The 18,883-nt window shown below is 58.4% G+C and overlaps 3 protein-coding genes across 4 annotated transcripts; 1 reads left to right on the forward strand and 2 right to left on the reverse strand.

Moving 5' to 3' along the window:
* The first annotated feature begins 1,010 nt into the window (after window positions 1-1,010).
* On the forward strand, window positions 1,011-17,334 carry NECAB3 (N-terminal EF-hand calcium binding protein 3). 2 transcript variants are annotated; one of them, XM_015071863.3, is made up of 13 exons: window positions 1,012-1,239; window positions 3,181-3,205; window positions 4,699-4,807; window positions 5,803-5,828; window positions 6,048-6,145; window positions 14,058-14,194; window positions 14,455-14,573; window positions 14,679-14,758; window positions 14,863-14,916; window positions 15,431-15,543; window positions 15,713-15,790; window positions 16,304-16,395; window positions 16,485-17,334. In XM_015071863.3, the coding sequence occupies exons 1-13, from the start codon at window positions 1,123-1,125 to the stop codon at window positions 16,511-16,513; spliced, it is 1,077 nt and encodes a 358-aa protein (XP_014927349.3). In that variant the 5' UTR covers window positions 1,012-1,122; the 3' UTR covers window positions 16,514-17,334. The 2 variants fall into 2 exon arrangements, with proteins under 2 accessions (XP_026925671.2, XP_014927349.3); XM_027069870.2 differs by lacking the exon at window positions 15,713-15,790 and having other exon boundaries at window positions 1,011-1,239.
* ACTL10 (actin like 10) lies at window positions 7,268-8,481 on the reverse strand. The gene has a single exon (XM_027069871.2). It carries the CDS (start codon window positions 8,105-8,107, stop codon window positions 7,370-7,372), a length of 738 nt encoding a protein of 245 aa, XP_026925672.1. The 5' UTR covers window positions 8,108-8,481; the 3' UTR covers window positions 7,268-7,369.
* On the reverse strand, window positions 11,237-12,588 carry CA3H20orf144 (chromosome A3 C20orf144 homolog). Its single transcript, XM_027069872.2, has 2 exons — window positions 12,383-12,588; window positions 11,237-11,662 (listed from the first exon to the last, which is right to left on the reverse strand). The coding sequence occupies exons 1-2, from the start codon at window positions 12,509-12,511 to the stop codon at window positions 11,252-11,254; spliced, it is 540 nt and encodes a 179-aa protein (XP_026925673.2). The 5' UTR covers window positions 12,512-12,588; the 3' UTR covers window positions 11,237-11,251.
* Window positions 17,335-18,883: the final 1,549 nt, after the last annotated feature.

Here is an 18,883-nt window from a genome sequence, read left to right on the forward strand (position 1 = left end):
TTCCCTGCCCTCATGGGACTCTTGGGATCTGTTGGAAGAGACTTACACAAATGGGAAGATCAGAGGGTTTCCTGGAAGGAGTGATGCTTGAGCTGAGAGCTGTAGGATAGTTACCTGAGGAGGAAAATAAGAACCCACTTAGCAGACGGCATTGTGGTCAAAGGCCCCAGGGCAGGAGAGAGAGGGGCACAGAGGACCTCAGAGAAACCAGTGTGGAGTTGTGACGTGAGGGCTAGAGTGGAGAGAAGTTCAGTGTTGGGGTTTATTCAGGGGACAAGGACTCACTCGTGAGCCTGAGATAGCAGTGACATACCCTGTTTTATATTTTAAAAGCTCCCTTTGGCTGCTATGTGTTGGATGAACTGAAGAGGGGTCAGAATGGCAGAGGGGAGGGTAAAAAGGACCGAGTTGAGTTTGAAAGGGGAGGGGAGGGTGACTGGGAGGCGATCCACACGGATCTGTTTAACCCTTAGGTGAGCTTTCTCTGAGCCAGGTCCTATTTTAAGCCCTTTACAGTCAGTGAGTCCCCACAACAATCCTATATGGTATCTACTATTACCCCCATTTTGCAGAAAAGGATACAGACGCTCAGCTGAAGTCCCTTGCAGGTCTTACCCACAAGGTGTCAGTATGTTCTGCAGTTTGCTTTGTCGACCCTACAGTGGTGTGGGACCTGCCCTCGGTGCCCCCGCCCCGCGCAGCCCTCTGTTCTGTTGCTGGCTGTGTAGTACTCCCAAGCAGACCGTCACTTGTCATTTACACAGCCGGTCCCGGCTGACAGTGACCCCTCGGGTCGTTCCTTACTCCACAGTTGCCAACCCTCCGGGAGCCTCTGGTAACAGCTGCAGAGGCGAAAGGTGTTGGGAGTTCTACGTTGTGCAGCTCTTGCCCACCTGGAGGCTGGAGTTTGCCTTTCCAGTCAGGAAGGCGAGGCCCTAGAGAGGGGCGGGCGGGGAGGGGGCCTCCGCGGCCAGCGGGGCGGGGGGTGGAGCCACGGGGGGCGGGGCCCCGGGCGTCCGCGCCGGCGCCGGCGCCGATGGGCGGGCGTCCCCCGGAGTCCGAGGCGGCGGCGTCCAGAACCCGGAGCCGCAGCCCAGCCCGAGCCGAGTGGGTGGCGGCGCCATGGCGTGCGCGGGGCTGCTCACCGTGTGCCTGATCCGGCCGCCCGCGCCCGAGCCTCGGCGGTCCCCCGCGCCCGCGCCTGCCTCTGGGCCCGCCGGACACGCGCTCTTCCAGGACGTGAGTGGGGAGCGGGCAGGGGGCGAAGGTTCTCTAGCCCTGGGGTTGTCAGTCTCTCCAGGTCTGTCTGCTCTCTCCCTGTGTCTCGCTGGGCTCTCAGTCTTTCGCTGTCTCTCCTTACCCCCGTCTCTGCGTCTCTCTCTCTCTCCAGGTCTGTTTGGGGCCCTGCTTCTGTCTCTGGGTCTCTGCCTCTCACCATCTCTCTCTGACCCTGCTGTCTCCCTTCTCCCTTATCTTTGTCTCCTTTCTTTTGTGTCCGTTCTCAGTCTCTCACTCTCCTTATCTCCTGGTTCGGTGTCACTGCCCCTGCTGCCCCCCCCCCCCCCCGAGTCCACCCCATTTATGTGTCTGATGCAGTGGGGGCTGTCAACACTTGATCACAGGAGCAGTCCCCTCTATGGCAATCCCAGGCTGGGCTGACCCAGTCAGGGGAGGCTGGAAGAATAAACAGCCCCCCAGACTGCTGATCCAGGGCTGATCCCAGAGTCCCATAGATCTGACCCAGGGGCCATGGAGTCCCATAGTTCGTCAGGACTGCCCACAGTGGTCTGTACCTCCCTCCTGTGTGTGGCAGGTGGCCCTGCAGCGCCCCCAGGGGCACCAACTAAGGGCAGCCTAGCCAGGCCTCAGTCGCTGCCTCAGGCCCCTTCCTCCCCTAGTGCTCAGCCCCATCCTGGCCCATTCACTACCCCCCGCCCCCAGCTTCAGAGGTCTCTGCCTGTGGGAAAGACGGAAAGACAGCACTCCTGTCCACTCCCCGCTGCCCCCAGTGACTCAGCACCTTGACCGTAGTCCTGGATGGAAGGAATCTGTCCATCCCGCTTCCCAGATGGAAAAACCAAGGCCGGAGGAGTTAGGAACATGTCCACAATCACACAGAGGCAGAGGCTTGTTTGAGTGTGGCCCCAGGTGCCCTCATTCACAGCATAGCACCCCTTCTTGCCATCTCCATCTGCCCCAGCCAGGCCACACTGGGCTGCTGTGTGACCCGAGACAGTGGCAGACCTCTGAGTCAGGCTTCTGGCTAGGGGTTAGATTCATCCCAATGCTTCACTGACCCAGAGGTAACAGCTGGAGAGGAGTGGCATTCAGGACCTGGAGTTGTTAAGGGTTCTTTGTCCAGACTTTGGCCGGCCCCTCCTTGCCAGGTGTGCTGGTCTCCCATTTGCTGGGCTGCTTTGGATGACCTGGGAGTCTCTGGTCCCTGATCACGTCTTGACTCTGTCCCTTTCTGCCTCTGTTGCCCTTCATCTCTGCTTCTCTGTAAATACAATCTGTCCACCCTTGCTTTCTGCCACTCCCACTCCCCTTTGCACATGTGTGTGCGTGCACACACACACACACGCGTGTGAGCCTGCCCAAGGCCTTCACACTGAATCAGCCTCATAAGAAGCCCTGGCCCTGGAATGGTTAACCCCAGACACCCACAAAGAAAGGACTAGCCACTGTTTGCATATCAGGGTCTTAAGCACACAGGGAAAGAGCCTTGAGTGGGCAGAGTCTGGGATGGACCATGGCCATGCTGCAGAGTTAAGGGGTTCAGGTCTGGGACAAGTAGTGCCCAGGAACTTGGCCCATTTCCCCACCTTATTCAAGCTGGGACTGTGGCAAGGGCTCATACCTCAGACAGAACCCAGGGTAGCCTCTGGGTGTGGGAGGTGGGGGTGCTGGAAGCTGGTGTGGAGCACCCCCTGTGGGGCCAGGACCTGCAGGAAATGTGAGCAAGTGGTGAGACCTGCTGTGTGATCTTCCTGTGCTCTCCTTGTTGGAAAGCCTCCCACAGGGCTGATCTGGGCAGGGGTTTAGGACCAGGCTGGGCAAGAGGAAAGGTAAGGTTGTGGGGGGGTAGGCTGGCCAGCTGGGGCCCTGATGAGCTGGGTGGGGGCATCCTGCCTCCTAGGCGGCACTCACAGCTCCCGTCTGTGCCCCTTTGTCCTCCAGGTTTTCCGCAGAGCAGACAAGAATGGTGAGTGCGCCTTCCCTTGAGTCTACAGTGTGGGGAGGGGTGGGGGCCATCAAGGAGGCTCAGGGGAGTGTCACGGGTTTGGAAGCACAGTCTAGAATGGAGAAAAATCTTGGGAAGACCCAAATCAGGAGAATCAGTCAAGCCGTCCTTCCCAGAGGGGGTGCCATTTGGAATTCAGTTTGGCAGGATGGAGAGTGGAGGGAATGTGGTTTAGCCAGAGGCTGGAGGTGGGGGCATACTCTCCCACAATGCCCCGGGCACAGGTATGGATAACTCTTCTATATGATTTCATGTTGTCCTCACAACCAACAGCTAGATGGGAATTCTTCATCCCATTTTACAGACTAAGGAGCACAGGCCCAGAGAGGTGAAGCAGGTTGCTTGAAGTCACACAGCCTTTAAGTGGTGGGCCTTGAATCCAGGTCTGTGTGATGCTTGGTTCCAAGCTTCCTGCGTAAGGGGCTTGGAAAGGTTGGGTGATGGAGATGAGGCTGTAGGGGATTGTGCTGTTAGATCTTTAGAGGGCTCAGTAACTTCCCATATGACTAACCACCTGGACCCAGGGAAGGCTTGCACAGGATGCTGCTGGGAATCAGCTTCCCCTGCTCTGGGTCCTGGGCAGTCTCAGACCCTGGTTTGGGAAAACCTTGAAAGCTAAAGCAGGAGCCCTCAAGGGAGCCCACGATCAAGTTGCTGCCCACAACTTGGAGCAGCCCACTGTGTCCTGATTGGCCAGGTGAGGGTCTGAGCTGAGGCAGCCGGTCAGCCTTGGCCTTACTTCCATCTGGGGTCTTCAGACCCTTTGGTGTTTCAGCCTCCTGGAGACAGGATCGTGTCCCAACCCATTGATCAGCCAGCACACATTTGGATCATAGCACTCTGTCTGGGGAGGCTCAGACCACCCCACCCCCCCAGCTCTGCTCCCCCAACCCCATCTGCTTAGAGACCTTACAGGCAAATTCCTGGTGTCTTTGGCCATCCCCCTGGTGCTCTTAGACTATTCCATAGCCCCTGTGAAGAGAAGGGCATTCCCTCCTGAGCCTGCCAGCCTGCGGCTTCTTGCAGGGGCTCCAACTCTTAGGAAGATCTCATCTGCCTCCTGGTGGCTTCTCTGTGAAGGGTGTGGGTACAGAGCAGCCTGGAGCCAGGCTTGGCGGGCAGAGACTGAGCCCCCAAGTCCTCCGAGTGATGTCTAGGTTCTGCCATGACCTGGCCATGTCCCAGGCTTTCCATTTGCTTCTTCATTTGGCAAGCATTTATTGAGTCCCTATGCAATGCCATGTGTGTGCTGCCTTGTCCTTTGGGTGCCTGAAGAGTGGACCCTGTTGCCTTAAGTGGGCACCCCTGGAGACTCTTTTGTCCCCAACAGCCAAGTCCCCCCAAGCTCAGAATTCCATTCCACCTGGCCAAGTAGCTTTAGGGGGTCTGAAGTTGGTGGCAGGGGTGCAGCCAGGGGTCAGGGATACCAGCTCTGCTCTCTGCTCCCACCCCAGATGATGGTAAGCTCTCATTTGAGGAGTTCCAGAATTACTTTGCTGATGGGGTTCTCAGCCCTGGGGAGCTGCGGGAACTGTTCAGCGGCATTGATGGGCCCTCCACTGAGTGAGTACGAGAACGGGTGGGTGAGCTGGGTGTAGATGTGAAGCTAGGCTCTCCCAGCCCCACGGTGTCCCCTGCCTCCTTATGGAGGATGGGGGGTTGCATAGGGAGAGAGGTGCTAGGGCTTGATGACAGCTTTACCCGCCCACTCACTCCCTCCCTGGCTCCAGCCTTGTCCATCACACTCCTTCCAGCTGGGACCCCAAAATAGCCCGGTCTGAGTCACCAGCCGTGGTTCAGCCCACAGGTGTCCCCCCACCCCCCTCCCCATTCCCGCTTCCTGCAGGGACAAGGGGATGCCTGAGGATAGCTGGGCCTCACCTGCTTCCACGCATCGATGCAGGTTCATGAACACGCATATACCTCCCCATGTGTGCTCCCACATCTACGGGCCTTAGCAGGAGTCTGCATGCTTCCCTCCCCATGCTTCCTCACATGGGTGCATACACATACACAGCTGTCCCTCCCTCTCCCCCAACATCTCCTTAGAATAAATTTCAAACTCTGGGTCAGCGTTCAAGGCTTCCATGCCCTTCCCTACTCTGAGGCTTGGGCTGGACCTTTTATTTGCAATGTTGCCACCTCCCCACCACCAGACACTCCGATCAAATTCCTTGTCCTTGAAGGCCTAACTTAAGCACCCTCCTTCTGGAAGTCCTCCCTAACCTACCAAGTAATACCCCAGGCCTTCTCTGAACTTACCCAGACCTGGTTTTCCCTTCCCGGCTCTGATTATACTCCTCTCTGGCCTGTGTCCACATTTCTCTCCCTGGTCCTGAGTTCCCCTTGGAGGCCAAGAGTGGGTCTGAATTTTCGCCCTCAGTAATACCCTTACTGACCCCATTGGCCCACTGAGCAGCTTAAATTGGGTGGAGGCAGAAGCAGCCTCCTCATCAGGCTGAGCTGGGGTGGGCAGTGGGAGGAACATTGGCTTCAAAGTCTCAGGTCACCAAGTTTAAGTCTGTGGGACTGAAGCGTGCCTCCTCTTTTTCCTGCAGCAATTTGGAAACGGAGAAACTATGTGGTGAGTAGGTCCACGGGAGCTCTGGTCTCCTGGCGCCCCTGGGCTGGGGGGCATGATGTTCCTTGGAGGCTGTTCCTTCTCTCCTAATGGAACAAGATGGGCTTGCCTCAGGATATGAGGCCTGGTTGGCTGTTGAGGAATCCCAGGTTGGGTAAATGAGGCCGCGGAGCAGGAGTAGGGGGTGGTCTGGGAACCTTTGAGCACCTTCTCTGCCTGCAGACTATTTCTCAGAACACCTGGGTGTCTACCGGCCTGTGCTGGCCGCACTGGAGTCACTGAACTGTGCCGTGCTCACTGCCATGGACACCACCAAGCTGGTGAGTGGAGGGGTTGATGGTGGAGGGCCTGGAATGAGGGCAGGGGTGTCTGCTGTCCTATGGGAGCCTCTACTGTCATGGCTCAGGGCTGTGAAGCTAGAGGCTTGGGTTCTCTCCCACATTCTGGCTGTGTACCTTTATCTCTCTGGGCCTCAGTTTACTCATCTGTAAACTGGGGATAATAATAGAGCTTACCTCCATACATTTGATGTGACAGAGAAATGAGAATGAAGGCAGGGATTTTTGCCTTTCGTGTTCTCTATTCCCAGCACCCAGAGCTGTGCCTGGCACACAGCAGCCACTTGCTACCTGGAGCTCCTGCTGCTGCTGTTTTTATTATTGGCCAGACCTAACTATTGTGGGGTATCAAGCCCAGGACCCAGCAGGGATGGGCTGGGAGGTGGGCATACTCACACACAGCCACAGGCCCATGCTAGTGTGTGGAACCTGGTGGGGCAGGGCCTGGCCTGAGGACACGTGTAAGGCAGGCAGGCATGTAGCACCCAAGTGTTTGTATGCATGCGTGGCCACGTGTGTATACGAGCACAAACAGTGCTCACAGCCAGGGCTCTAGGCTCTTGGAGAGCGACTTCAAAAACACAAGCCACCCCTCCCTTTGTATGTTTCTTTTAAGAAATGTCTCCACCTCCCTTTGTCCCATAGCTCTTAATAAGGAGGCAAGGAGGGAACAGTGAGGATTGTGTGTGACCGCATATTTACAGAAGGGGAAACTGAGGCCTTCAGTGAGTCAATGATCAGCTAAGGACAGGGTTTCCTTTTCTGGTTGCTTCTCCATGGGTTTTAGTAGGTTTTCTGCCGTTGAGGCTTAGCATAGGATGGGAATCCAAATAGTACATGATGAGCAGTTGTGATAATTTCCATGATGTGTTGTGATAATTTCCATATCTGTGGCCTGGACACAAGTGGGAGTGTTATCTTCCTTGTTGCCATGGAAACGGGGCCCTGGGGGTAGGCACCTGGACTGGTATTCTCTGAACTGGCACTGGTTATGGTAGATCCAAACTGCAGGTCAAAGTGAGGGTCCTTGGGATCTCGACCACCTCCTCCTGGCTCAGTAAGGGGTAGGAGTGACCCATCAGCACATGATGACTCTGCCACCTCCAATCACTTGAGACTTTTATTTGGCACTCAATGCCTCTGATAGAGCTATAGCTCAGCCCACCGTGCCCCTCATGTGGCACCTCCCCTCCAGTCCAACATGACTCAGTTGAACACTTCGTGCACCAGCCTGGAGCCACACTCCTGGTACATGGCCCGGGTTATCCAGCGCTGTTGGAAGGAACGCAAGGAGGCCACCATGGAGCCACCTGTCCACACTGCTGTGCCACGCCCAGGCTTGGCCACCAGGTGAGGCCGCAGTGCCCCATAGCCATGCCTCCGGCACTGCGCCTCTAGCTCCATTTCCAGGCGCTCAGTGAAGCCAGGGAAAAGCGTGGAACCACCGGCCAGCACCACGGTATCGGCCAGCCGCGTCCTTAGAGTCGCAGGGACCCTCTGCAGTGCCTGGAAGGCCAGTGCAGGCAGTCCTGGCTCGGCCTGGCCTAGCAGACTTGGCTGGAAGATGGGTTCCGGGCAGCGGAAGCGCTCGCTGCTGAGGCAGAAAGAGCACCCGTTGCCTAAACAGAAACTGACCGGATGGTGGCGGTCAGAGTTACGAAGGTCACCCTCAAAGTCCAGCGACACATAGCAGCAGCGCTTCTTGAGCTGTGTGATGGCCTTGCGGGGCAAGGCCCGCAGCGATGGATCAGGGCACGTTGCCACCAGCAAGTCCCGCAGGTAGCGCGACAGGGTGCTGCCTGCGATGTCCAGCCGGAAGGTGGCCTCGTGCCACGAGTGGCCCGCATAGACGGGTGTGGCGTGGCACACGCCTGCACCTGCCTCTACGGCCAGCCCGCTGAACGCGCCAGTGGAGCAGAGCGCCAACAACGCCGTGCTGGCCATGTGGCACGCAGGCACCACCAGGGCCTCGAACAGCAGCTCGGCCACCTTCTCGCGGCTCGCGGGCGGCGCCGACGGCGAGTCACTCACTAGCACGGGCCACTGCTCCGGGCACACCCGCAGGCCGCCCACCAGCAGGCGCTCCCACAGCCCCTCCAGTGCCTCCCAGTCCACCACCACGCCGTGCTTGATGGGGTGCGCCCGTTCCACGCCGCCCGTCAGCCCGCAGCGGGGTGCGCGGGTACACACCGGCCGGTCCCAGGTGGGCACCAGGCTGGAGCTCTTCAGCACCAGGCGGGGCTGGCGCTCGCCCCCGAAGCCCGCCTTGATGAAGCCCGAGCCCTGGTCTACCACCACCGCCACGCGGCCCAGCGAGGGCAGCCGACGGACCCGGCGGCTCCCGGACCTCCGGGACACAGACGCCACGGCGCCTCTCCCGGCTCGACCCCGCCCTTCGCCAGAGGCCCCGCCCTCGGCCTCACTGGAGGCCCGCCTTTCAGCTCTTGGCTCGGGCCCCAGGCCTAAGTCTTGGCCTTTCTGGTTACAGAACTAGCGCCCTCAATTCTTGGCTCCGGCCTCTGGTCCTGAGCTCCCACTCTTCCGGCCAGACTGGACGTCTCTTTTCAGCTCTTGGCTCTGCCCACAGGCCCGAGCACCCGCCACTAATTTGAGCGTCAGTCTCCGCTCCTGCGGGCTCCGGCCGCCTTTTGGCCCTCTTTGCCCTCCTGTGGCTCAAGGCTCAAGACCCACCTTGCACCAGGCCCACCCCTCTGAGGACGCGCCTCCGCTATGTGGCTCCGCCCCCTCAGTCCTGGTGGACATAGATGTTGAGAGGGCCTCGTTCAATCCTTCTAGATGAGAAGCCTCTGGGAGCAGCAGGGCTCTAACAATGATGGGGCCTTGTGGCAGTGTCCTCCGGACATATATCCTTACTTGGGGACCCAGGAGTCCAGCCCAGTCCTTGAGCCCCAGAAGGTCTCCTGGCACCTCTCTCTTGGCCTTGACTTAAGGTAAGAGGGGGTGGTCAGAGAAGGAAGGAAAAGAACTCGGATTGGACTCATTGTGACCTCAGTCCTCAGTACCTGCTGTATTCCACAGACCTCTCCCATGAGAACTCCCTGGACCCATCCTCTCTCCTGAGACAGGACCAAGAGCAGTGATTTTGGCATCAGGGGATCCGGCCTCAGCTGTCCAGCACAACCAGAATGCTTCAGATTATCCGATGTACTCTGGCCGATGTGCAGCAGTCTCCTCCCCCCTCCCCACCTTCCTTCATGCTGAAGGGAAAGCTCTTAATCACAGATCTGTAGCCACTCATAGGACCTATGTGAGCTCAGCCCTGAGGGGCCCAGGCAGACCACATAGGGACCCTACCTGCAGGGGCTTCCATGTATGGACTCCAGTGGACCCGAGGAGTTTGTGACTCAGTTCTGAAGATGACTCACTGTGCCCCCCTGAGCAAGTCCTAATCTCTCTCTGGGCTCACTTTCTTCCTCCAGAACGTACTAATAATCCTCACATAGGAAAAAGGCCACTTCTAGTCTCTGCAGAGTCTATTATTCTCTTTAGGACCATTTCGGTTGCAAGTAGAAGACCTACTCAACTGAGCTTAAGCTAAAATAGGGATTTGATTACAAGGATCTTGTAGGCCTTATGGACGCCAAGAACAAAGATGAAATCAGGTTTCAGGAACAGACTGGACGCAGGGCCTAGCTGCAGGATGTGTACAGGCTCTGCATTGTTTTATTCTTCTGAAGACTGGCTTCAGCCCATGCATGCTCACGTAGAAAACAGTCTCTCACATCTCCTGAATTACAGTCCCAGGAAAGAGGCTGATAGGACCAGCCTAGGCCAATCACGTATGGCCAGGATGTGTTGCCACATTGAAGGACATGGTTACCTTGATTTTAACCACAGGGATGGCAAGAAAGGGTATGTTTTTATAAGCATTTGGGGAGATGCTGTGGGTCATGCAACCTCCAGCCTGACGCAGGGGATACGGAAGGGATGTCGATTGTGTTGACACTAACGGAAGTGCATCTGTAGCAGAAGCCGGGCCTGTGTCTTTAATGAGCTGGGACCTTCACCCCCTGCTGCATCTGTCCCCTTTGGGACATTCTGAGGTGGTCACCAGTGGAAGGCTGGCTACAGGTTCGGTAGGGCTGGGGCAGCACTCAGGTCCGGAGCTGGGTTTGGGGCCCAGGAAAATGAGAAGTAGCTGGGTCTTTCTTACAGATAACATGCCAGGCCTCTTCTGGGTGGATTAGGGAGGTGAACCTTGCATTGGAGACCACAGTGGCAATATAGCCAGAGCACGGGTGAGGATATGAGTCACTCAGAAGCCCTAGAGGGAAAGACTAAGGCTGGGGGCTGAGCTTGCATTTGACAACAATAAGTTTGGGCGTTTCCCTCTGGGCTTTGGAGAAATCAGTGGGAGCTTAGGAGCGGAGCCAACTGTCCTACAGACAGCTAAGTGGTTTGGAAGAAGTCTCTGACTGCAATGTGGGGAAGGGGATGGCACAAGGTAGGGTGAGGGACAAGTGATGAGGTGGCTTGGGGGTTACCAAGCAGAGTGGGGTAGGAGTGAGGGGTCAGAAGCCCCCAGACCCCAGCCTCTCCTCCTGGGTGCTCTCACAGGCAGAATGTGAGTCTCAGGCCCCAGCCCAGCTGACCGTGGGACCCTCACAGTTTTTTCCAGGATGGTGGTGTCTGTTACCTCCGCCCCCTGCCTAAGAAGGACTTGTGGATGTTGAGGACTCTTGAAGATGTTAGGTTTCGGCTGGAGGCAGGTCCCTCCTCCTAGCGTGCCCACACCGGGGTTTGCCCAAACTCACCTCCCTTGGGCCTGCAAACCCGAAGGTCTGACCCGGGCCTGGAGTTGGAGGAGGAGGAGGGAAACAGCTTCCCTCCACTGTGGCAGGGTGTCCCTCCCCACCTGGGGGCAGGGGTTCTGACGCTTGGGTCACAAGGAAGGAGAAGGCTCGGTTTTGGCGCCAAGCCATTGCCGTTGCTCGGCCCTCAGTCCTACCGTTTCATCCGCGTCTCGCTCTGGGCCCGGTTACCCCCGCCCAGCTCTGCGCCTCCTCAGACAGAGCCAGCAGGCGCCAGGGGTGCTATGCGCTCTTTATTGGGCCACGGGCCGGGCGCTCAGGGCCGCGGGCGAGGGCAGCGGCGCCGCTTGCGCGGCTGCTCCTCGGCGGGGTCGGCCTCGCGGTTCGCCTGAACGTCGGTCAGCAGGCGCGAGTAGAGCCGCTGCCAGCCCTGCGCGACCTTGGCCCCGCCCCCCGCTCCGGGCGCGCGGGCCGCGCAGCGCCCCTCCTGCAGCCGCGCGTCCAGCAGCAGCAGCAGGACCAAGAGCGTCTTCATCTCTCGCGCGCGTGCGCCCTCGCGCCGATCAGCGCAGTCGCCCGCTCCTCGCAGCGTGGGCGCCGCCGCCGGGGAGCCCACGGGGGCGCCCGTCGCGTCCTCGCCTGGATGCCCGGGCCGCGCGCCTGAGCCCGCCGCCACGTCGGATAGCTGCTGCTGCTTGTCCAAGGGGAAAAGCAGCACGATCTTGGCCTGGGGCGGGGCGGGAGCGTGAGGGGGAAGAGCGTACAGCGCCTTCTTCTTGAGGATCCTCACCCACCCAGATCCAGTCTCCCAGGACTCTGCCCCTTTTACATTTCCAGGACTCCCGCTCTCCTCCCGTGCTCGGGGGCGGGAGTGGGTCTCTCCCGGTCCCATTGCCCAGGACACCTGGCTTCCCTCTGGAAACGTTCACCCACCGTAGCTGACCTCCTGAGACTTGCACCGTCTGCGATTATGGGATCTTTGCCTGCCCTCCCAGCCTTAGTAGCGGGACTCTCACCCCCCGGACCCCCTCCAGGGCCTCTGCCCACTCGAAGAGGGGGAAAAGTAGCATGTTTTGAGGCTGGGAGCTGGAAAGGGGGCATAAAGGACCTCCCTGTGCCCATAGACCCTGCGGTACCAACTAAGGCTGATTCACCACGCAGAACCCTCTACTTCTCTGTGGGGAGTTGGGAGAATCCCTTCCGGCCCACCCTCCTGGGCTCCCGTCTCCTAATTTCTCCTGGTTGCTTGAATCCCTGCCCTCCCTCTGGGCTTTTAGGACCCAACCACACTACGTGGGTTCCTGGGACTGCCATCTTCAGAGGGGTTATCCAAGCCCTTCCATGCGCCTCGGACTTATGCCCACAAGGCCTAGAATCCCAGCATCCCCTCCTGCCCACCTGTTCAAGTTCCCCTGACTCCCACCTGCCCTAACACCCTGGCACTCACGTTTGGCTTCTTCCGCTTGAGATGGCTGAAGAACTGCTGTTTCCACCCAGCCTTGTCCATGTCAGGTGGCCTCTCCCTGCAGGCCTGCTTGGGCACTTTGGTTCTCTTGTGAGAACTGTTGTTTCCCATGGCAGGGCTGGTCACCACTGGAGGCCACAGCCCATGCTGCCTCTGCCCTGCCCTCTGGCTGGGGGAGGGGCACTCTTGTCCCCACTCTATCCTGGGGAGGCCACATTGTGACCTCATAGGTCACCCTCACCCGCTGTAGGCTCTAAGCTCCTCCTCCCAGAACCCACAGGCGAATCTTGGCTCCATTTATTCTGGCTGTGACTTCTGGCCTTGGTTTCTCAGGTGTAAAACTGGGCTGATAATCACAAATAAGGCAATGCGTGGAAGGCGCTTAGTGGTGAGTAGAGAGGAATTTTTGTGGTCCCGGTTTGAATTCTGACTCTGCCACTAACTAATTGTGTGATCTTGGCCCAAGGTAATTAATTGCTCCAGGCCTCAGTCTTCTCATCTACAAAATGGGGTCCATTATGGTTTTTATAAGTTGTTATGAGGATTAAATGAAATTCTGCTTGGAACAGGGCATGGCACAGAGGGTGCTTGTGGCAGCTGGGTTTTTTGGTTGCAAGCAACAGAGACTCGATCGACCATCTTAAGCGCTCAAAAGGGAATTTATTGGAAGGATTTCAGAGAGCTCAGAGCATGGCCAGGAAGTCTGGAGAACGAGGCTTGGAGACAGGGCAGAAACCACTGGCCTAAGAGTGAGAGCACCTGGCCCCCATTCTGTTCCTGCCTCCCAGCTCATGAGCCTGGCCCAGCAGGGCCCATCTGATGGCTGAGCAGAGGCAGGTCATGGAAAGAAATGAAGCCCCTGATGGATGTTGCCTCTGGAGCCCTTTGTGGAAGGTGGGCAAGCACCTGGACTTTGGCTTCTCAGGACTCCCATCCTGGGCTGTGTCCTATGTAGGAATTAGTTCACTGAAGTTTTTCAACCGCTCGGTGAGACGGCTATTATCCTCCCTGTTCTCTAGGTGAGGAAACTAAGGCACAAGAAGGCGAAGGTAGTTGGAGAGTCTCTGAGCATCTCAAATGGGCAGTGTAGGGACTGGCATGTCGGCCTTGTCTCTCTGCCCACGTTGGGAGGGGCTGAGTGGAGGCTAGTGATGTAGGAATCAGTGCTATGTGTATAAGGACAGTGGCCTGGCTGTTTTGTATCTGCAGCTCCTAGTAGAAGTTAAGTATTTGTTGCATGGATGAGTGCATGAATGAATGCATGCATAGATCATGAGTTTAGGGCCAACTGGTGAGCATGGGGCCACATCACACCATCATTTTGCCTCATGCCTTCGGATGCCATGTGACCTGCCTTACACCCCTCTCTCTGCCCCCGCCACCACCAGCCTGGCTAAAGGTGGCCCAACAGGGAAGGGGCCTTAGGGCCCAGAAAATGGCAGATGCCTCCCTGTAAAGGTGGCCTTACACCTCCCAGGAAGGGAGGCCAGGCCCTGCTCCCAGTCCCAGAACTGTCCTGCTCTGGTTGCATGCTCTCTGCTCTTCATGCTGTACTATTGCTTGGATGGGCAAGGGTAGGGGAGCAGGACAGTGGCTCCCCATTCAGAAATATATGCTTGGGGCCAGGATATGTTGAGCATGCTCCCTCTGCCCCCAGGAATATGAGCGGGCCTCCAAGGTGGACCAGTTTGTGACCCGCTTCCTACTGCGGGAGACGGTGAGCCAGCTACAAGCCCTGCAGAGTTCGCTGGAAGGGGCGTCAGATACCCTGGAGGCCCAGGCCCGTGGCCCACGGTATGTGAGGTGCCCTGCTGGTCATTGTCTCCACATTCCAGGGCCTTCAGCTTTCATCACATTCCGCAGCTCCAGCTTCCCAGAGCCCATTATTCTTGTTCTTGGACAGGGAGGCCAAGAAGGGGTGTGAGGGAGCGGCTGGCTGGGCCTCAGTGTCCCAGGAAGCCTGTCTTGCTCCACCCAGGCCCAGCCCTGTGCAGGGGCCCCAGTCCTTGGCCTGTGGGTCTGGGAGCAATGGGCTGACCCTCCACTTCTCTTAGGTCAGATGAAGACAGCGTGGAGGTACAGAGCAGGCCCCATGGCTGCCGGAGGGCAGGGCGCAGGGCCCCGCGGAGCGTCAGTCGGTCACCCACCTGGTCTCCTGGCTCCTCGGACACAGGTGCCCCCGGTGCCCACTCACCCACTGCCCCTCAGCTCATCCTGAGAGGCTTCCCAACCCAAGGGGGCCCATGCCTGACGTCCCCCCATGGGTGTCCCACCCCAGGGCAGAGCTCAGAAGCTGAGATGCAGTGGCGGCTCCAGGTCAACCGTCTCCAGGAGCTCATTGACCAGCTTGAGTGTAAGGTGAGTGACCAGGTGGCCAGTGCCCCAAGGGGGAGGTTCTTCCTGGAATCTACATAAGCCAGGCACACACCGGGGGCCTTGCCCACACTCTGTGTCCCTCATAGGCCCCCCGGCTGGAACCCCTGCATGAAGAGGAGCTTACCAAGGGGCCTGGCTCGGTGAGTCCAGGAGAGGGACAGGCAACTGGGTATTGGGCCAGGACGAGGTGCTCATCAAATGAGGGGTTTCACGGGGCCTGCTGTCTGCTTGGCCTCTGGGTTACACACATGCCCATTTCCCAGGCTTGGCCCAGCCCTCGTCCCCCAAGCCTGGCAGGTGCTGGGTTCTGGCCCTTCCTCTGTGACCCTGTAGAAATCACTGTCGCTCTCTGGGTATTAGTTCACTTCATCTGCGTCCCTGAAAGCTGGGTCTGGGGTGTGTGGGTGGAGGCTAGAGGGGGAAGTGGTGGCATGCTGCTGGAGGGGGGGGCAGTGGCTGGATCAAGGCAATGATCTTGGCCATGAGGAGAGGCTGGAGGCAGGGATGCTGGGGGCCAGGTTGGGGCAGGAGCTTGACCTCACGGTAGGCGGGGCTGGTGCAAGTCAAGAAGGGCGGAGTCCTCCTGAAGGCCAGAGCCAGTCCTTCCCCTGGGCCCTGCCTCACCCTGGCTCACCAGGCTGCCTCTCTTGCCAGCACATCCTCGTGGCCCAGAGGCAGGTGCACGTGGCAGAGGAAGCCCTGCAGGATTTCCACCGTGCCCTGTGCTGCTATGTGGACTTCACAGGGGCCCAGAGCCGTTGCCTGCAGTGAGTCCCTAGCTGGCCAGTGGGCTGGCCAAGGTCAGGGGAGGGGGGTGAGCAGGGCAAAGTGCTGGGGCTGGGCGTCCTTGGCCAAGGCTCCCGTCAGACACCCAGGCTGGGTGGGCAGTGGTGGTGGTAGCCTGGGCCTGGCCTGGCCATCTCTTTGGCCCCACAGTGTGTCTGCCCAGAAGATGCTGGACAATGCCTCTTTCACCCTATATGAGTTCTGGCAGGATGAGGCCTCCTGGAGAAGGTATGAATGGTATCTGAAAGCTAAAGTTTATTGAGTATGGGCCCTGGAGTGAGTCAGGCGTGGGTTCAAATCATCCTCTATTAATCACTGGCTGTGTGACCTCGGGAGAGTTACTCATCCACTCTGAGCCCCAGTGATCTTTCCAAAATGAGAGTCATAATAGGTGTACCCTTCTATGAGCCAAACGAGATGGTGTATGAAAAGCTGAGCACGATGGCAGGAACACAGTAGATGGCGGGCACTCAGTGAATACACACTGTTACCACCGTGCCACGGTCTATGCCAAGCACCCACGTATTATTTCACGTCATCCCCCCAGTGTCCCGGTACAGTAGGCACTATTGTCCCCATTTCACAGACAGAGAACCGAGGCTCAGAGCCAATGTGAGGCAGGACCGGGATCTGAATCCAGACAGTAGGTAGGACAGGGTGGGGGTGGGGAGCTCTCAGCCATGTGGTCTTGCTCTTCGAGGGACCAGCTCCAGCCTCAGGTCACTCCACGGCCCTCCCCAGGCACCAGCAGTCCGCCTGCAGTAAGGCCTTCCAGCGCATCCTCATTGACCACCTGCGAGCTCCAGACACCCTCACCACTGTGTTCTTCCCAGGTATGCTGTGGCCCCCGACCCTGCTCTACAGCCCTACGGAGTGGCACTGGGCCCCTGATGGCCTCTGACCCTCAACCTCTGACCCCTAGCCTCCTGGTGGATTATGAATAATAACTGAGCCTGACCTGCATAAGCCAAGGCCCTGGGGCCCTACCTGCCTCCTTCTGGAGCTTCTCGACTGGTCGACTCAGCACCAAGACCAAGGATGCTGCCACTCTTAGAACTGGGGCCGGGCTCTCAAAGGTCCCCCTGCCCCAGACCCAGCTGGTGGAGAGTCTCTCAGCCCAGGGATCAGGGACTGGGCTGCTCGCTTTCTATTTATTTATCAGTGTATTTTATTCTTTGTAGCTTTGGCCTCTGAGGCATTCTGGCCTCTGCCTGGCTCAGGAAGCTTGGATTTGGTCACCTCTGTCCCAGCCTTGTGTGACACAGAGGAAGGAGGTCGCTTCCCTCTCTGGGTGGGCCTCGGGCTGTCTGGCTGCCTAGTGGGTACCCTGCTTTCTTCCTGCTGTCTTGGGGCCAGGCTTCTGCTCTTCCTCAGCCAGCAGCAGAACCAGGGCTGATGCTCAGGGACACCACCCCCACCCCCCCCACCACCAAACCTCGACCCCTGAGGCTGGGCCGGATCCGTCTGCATTGTGGGGTAAGGACCTGGGTGTCCCCATCACCCTCCTGGGTTAGCAGGCTTCCAACTCTTCCAGCACCCTTGGCTGCACCAGAGACCTCGGCAAGATCCTGGGTTGGTTTGCATGTCATTTGCATATATTTTGCATGTTCATGCCTACCCACACTCAGGGCACTATGGGAAGTCCCAAGGTGACCTTGCCAAGTAGCAATAATTTGGGCCCAGTGTCACCTGCTCCCCCCAGATACCTCCAAACCCCAACCCCCAGCCCAAGACCCCAGCACAGAGGCAATAAAGGCAGTGGTCACCTCTGGTGTTGTGTCCTCTCTCTCCCTCTGCAAGAAGGCCAGGCCCTGGGGTTGGTTTGCATCTCAGACGAGAGATTTAGGGCAGACAACCTATCCTTAGGAATCAGTCAGTTCCTATCTTGAGCTCCCTTGTGAACAGATGATGATGATGATGATAACTTAAATCACAGCTTGTCTCCGTTTCCTCAACTCAGGACCTCCTCAGGCTCACAAGCCCTGGTTCTTGGGCCTTGTCTGGGAAAGGGGGTAGACTGGATTGGATCTCTGCTCTCAACCCCCTGAAAGTCATCTGGCTGTCCTAGCTTCACCACCACCCTCATTGCCAACATGATGTGGTCTGAAGTTGGGGGCACAGAACCTTCTTGGAGTCCCAGATAGTGTAACTGCATGCCTGTGAGAAGTTCTGTCCCCTGACAGAACCTTCCTCCCCACGGCCCCCCTTCCAGACTGGAGTTGTCACCACCCATGTCACCTGACAGAATCAGGTGCAAAATGGCCAAGTTGGTCCATCCAGGCACCAGGGGGCCCTCCTCTGAGCCATCTGGGGAGAGGCGACTGCCACAGCCGTGGGTTCTAAAGGGGAGGCACTTGGCAACACAAGAGCAAAGGATGGCCTCTGACCTGGTCTGGAAGGTGTTGGGGTCAGGAGTCTTTAGGCTGGCAACACACACTCAGGCCCTGAGGGGGAGGAGAGCTTGCCTCATGAACTGAAGGAAGCCCAGCAGCGGGCTGAGGTTGGGGTGAGGGGGCAGTGGGCTGAGGCGAAAGTGAGGAGGCGGCAGGGCCTCAAAGGTGCTTCATGCTGAGGAAGCTGTGGTAGGTTTTAAGCCGGGGGTGACTGGCCAGTGGGCTGACATGTCACCGGTGTTCCGAGTGCCCCAGTGGTGCCAGGAAGACAGCTCAGATGGACGTCCTGGCCCGGGACTCTAGGCAGGGTCTTCCCTGAGGTGTCTCCCCGTGAGGTGGGGCCACAGAGCTATGCCGCCGGCCTGGCCACCCGGGCCAAAGACCCAGCACGGGGGTCCCTGGTGGCTCGCTGGCCAGCACCTTGCCGGGCTGTGCCCCGCCACGCCTCTTTGCAGGCTCCCGGCGGTTCCTGGAGAGGGCAGCCAGCACCGGTGCCGCACTGCTCTGGGCGGCCTGAGGAGGCTTCGGTGTCCTGGTTAGACAAGAAGCCCATCCGGGAGGAAACAGTCCTGCTTTCTGTCCTAGGTTCTAATTGCTTCTGTTCCGTTTCCTCCACATGAACAGCAACAGCAAACCCTCAACACTAAAAAACACTTCCCGTTGGCATCTTGGAACGATGATGCTGAAATCCTCAAGCTGACACCTGTGAAGCGAGTGCCTCCGGAGGGTTTTCGCCCTTGCCCGCCTCACCTGGTGGTGGCCTTCCTCCTTTATGGAAGCCTGCAGGTGCTGGGGAAGGCGCTGCAGGTGGAGGGGAGCGGGCCGGTCCCGCAGGGTCGGGGGTGGCCTCCTGGGTGGTGTCCCGGCTTTGAGCTGGGGTCTCTGACAGGGGTGGTTGGGGAGGGAGAACGTGGCACACAAAGGGAGC

The sequence above is a fragment of the Acinonyx jubatus genome, chromosome A3 (genome assembly GCF_027475565.1).
Source record: "Acinonyx jubatus isolate Ajub_Pintada_27869175 chromosome A3, VMU_Ajub_asm_v1.0, whole genome shotgun sequence".
NCBI classification, from domain to species: Eukaryota; Metazoa; Chordata; class Mammalia; order Carnivora; family Felidae; genus Acinonyx; species Acinonyx jubatus.

What these genes read in the sequence shown, in the direction of transcription:
- NECAB3 (XM_015071863.3), top strand. Translation starts at nt 1,123, where the DNA reads ATGGCGTGCGCGGGGCTGCTCACCGTGTGCCTGATCCGGCCGCCCGCG. An exon ending in ATTGATGGGCCCTCCACTGA is followed by an intron (nt 4,808 to 5,802) that starts GTGAGTACGAGA and finishes TTTTTCCTGCAG; the next exon opens with CAATTTGGAAACGGAGAAAC. An exon ending in GCCCAGAGCCGTTGCCTGCA is followed by an intron (nt 15,544 to 15,712) that starts GTGAGTCCCTAG and finishes TTGGCCCCACAG; the next exon opens with TGTGTCTGCCCAGAAGATGC.
- ACTL10 (XM_027069871.2), bottom strand. Translation starts at nt 8,107, where the DNA reads ATGGCCAGCACGGCGTTGTTGGCGCTCTGCTCCACTGGCGCGTTCAGC.
- CA3H20orf144 (XM_027069872.2), bottom strand. Translation starts at nt 12,511, where the DNA reads ATGGGAAACAACAGTTCTCACAAGAGAACCAAAGTGCCCAAGCAGGCC. An exon ending in TCAAGCGGAAGAAGCCAAAC is followed by an intron (nt 11,663 to 12,382) that starts GTGAGTGCCAGG and finishes GCCCCGCCCCAG; the next exon opens with GCCAAGATCGTGCTGCTTTT.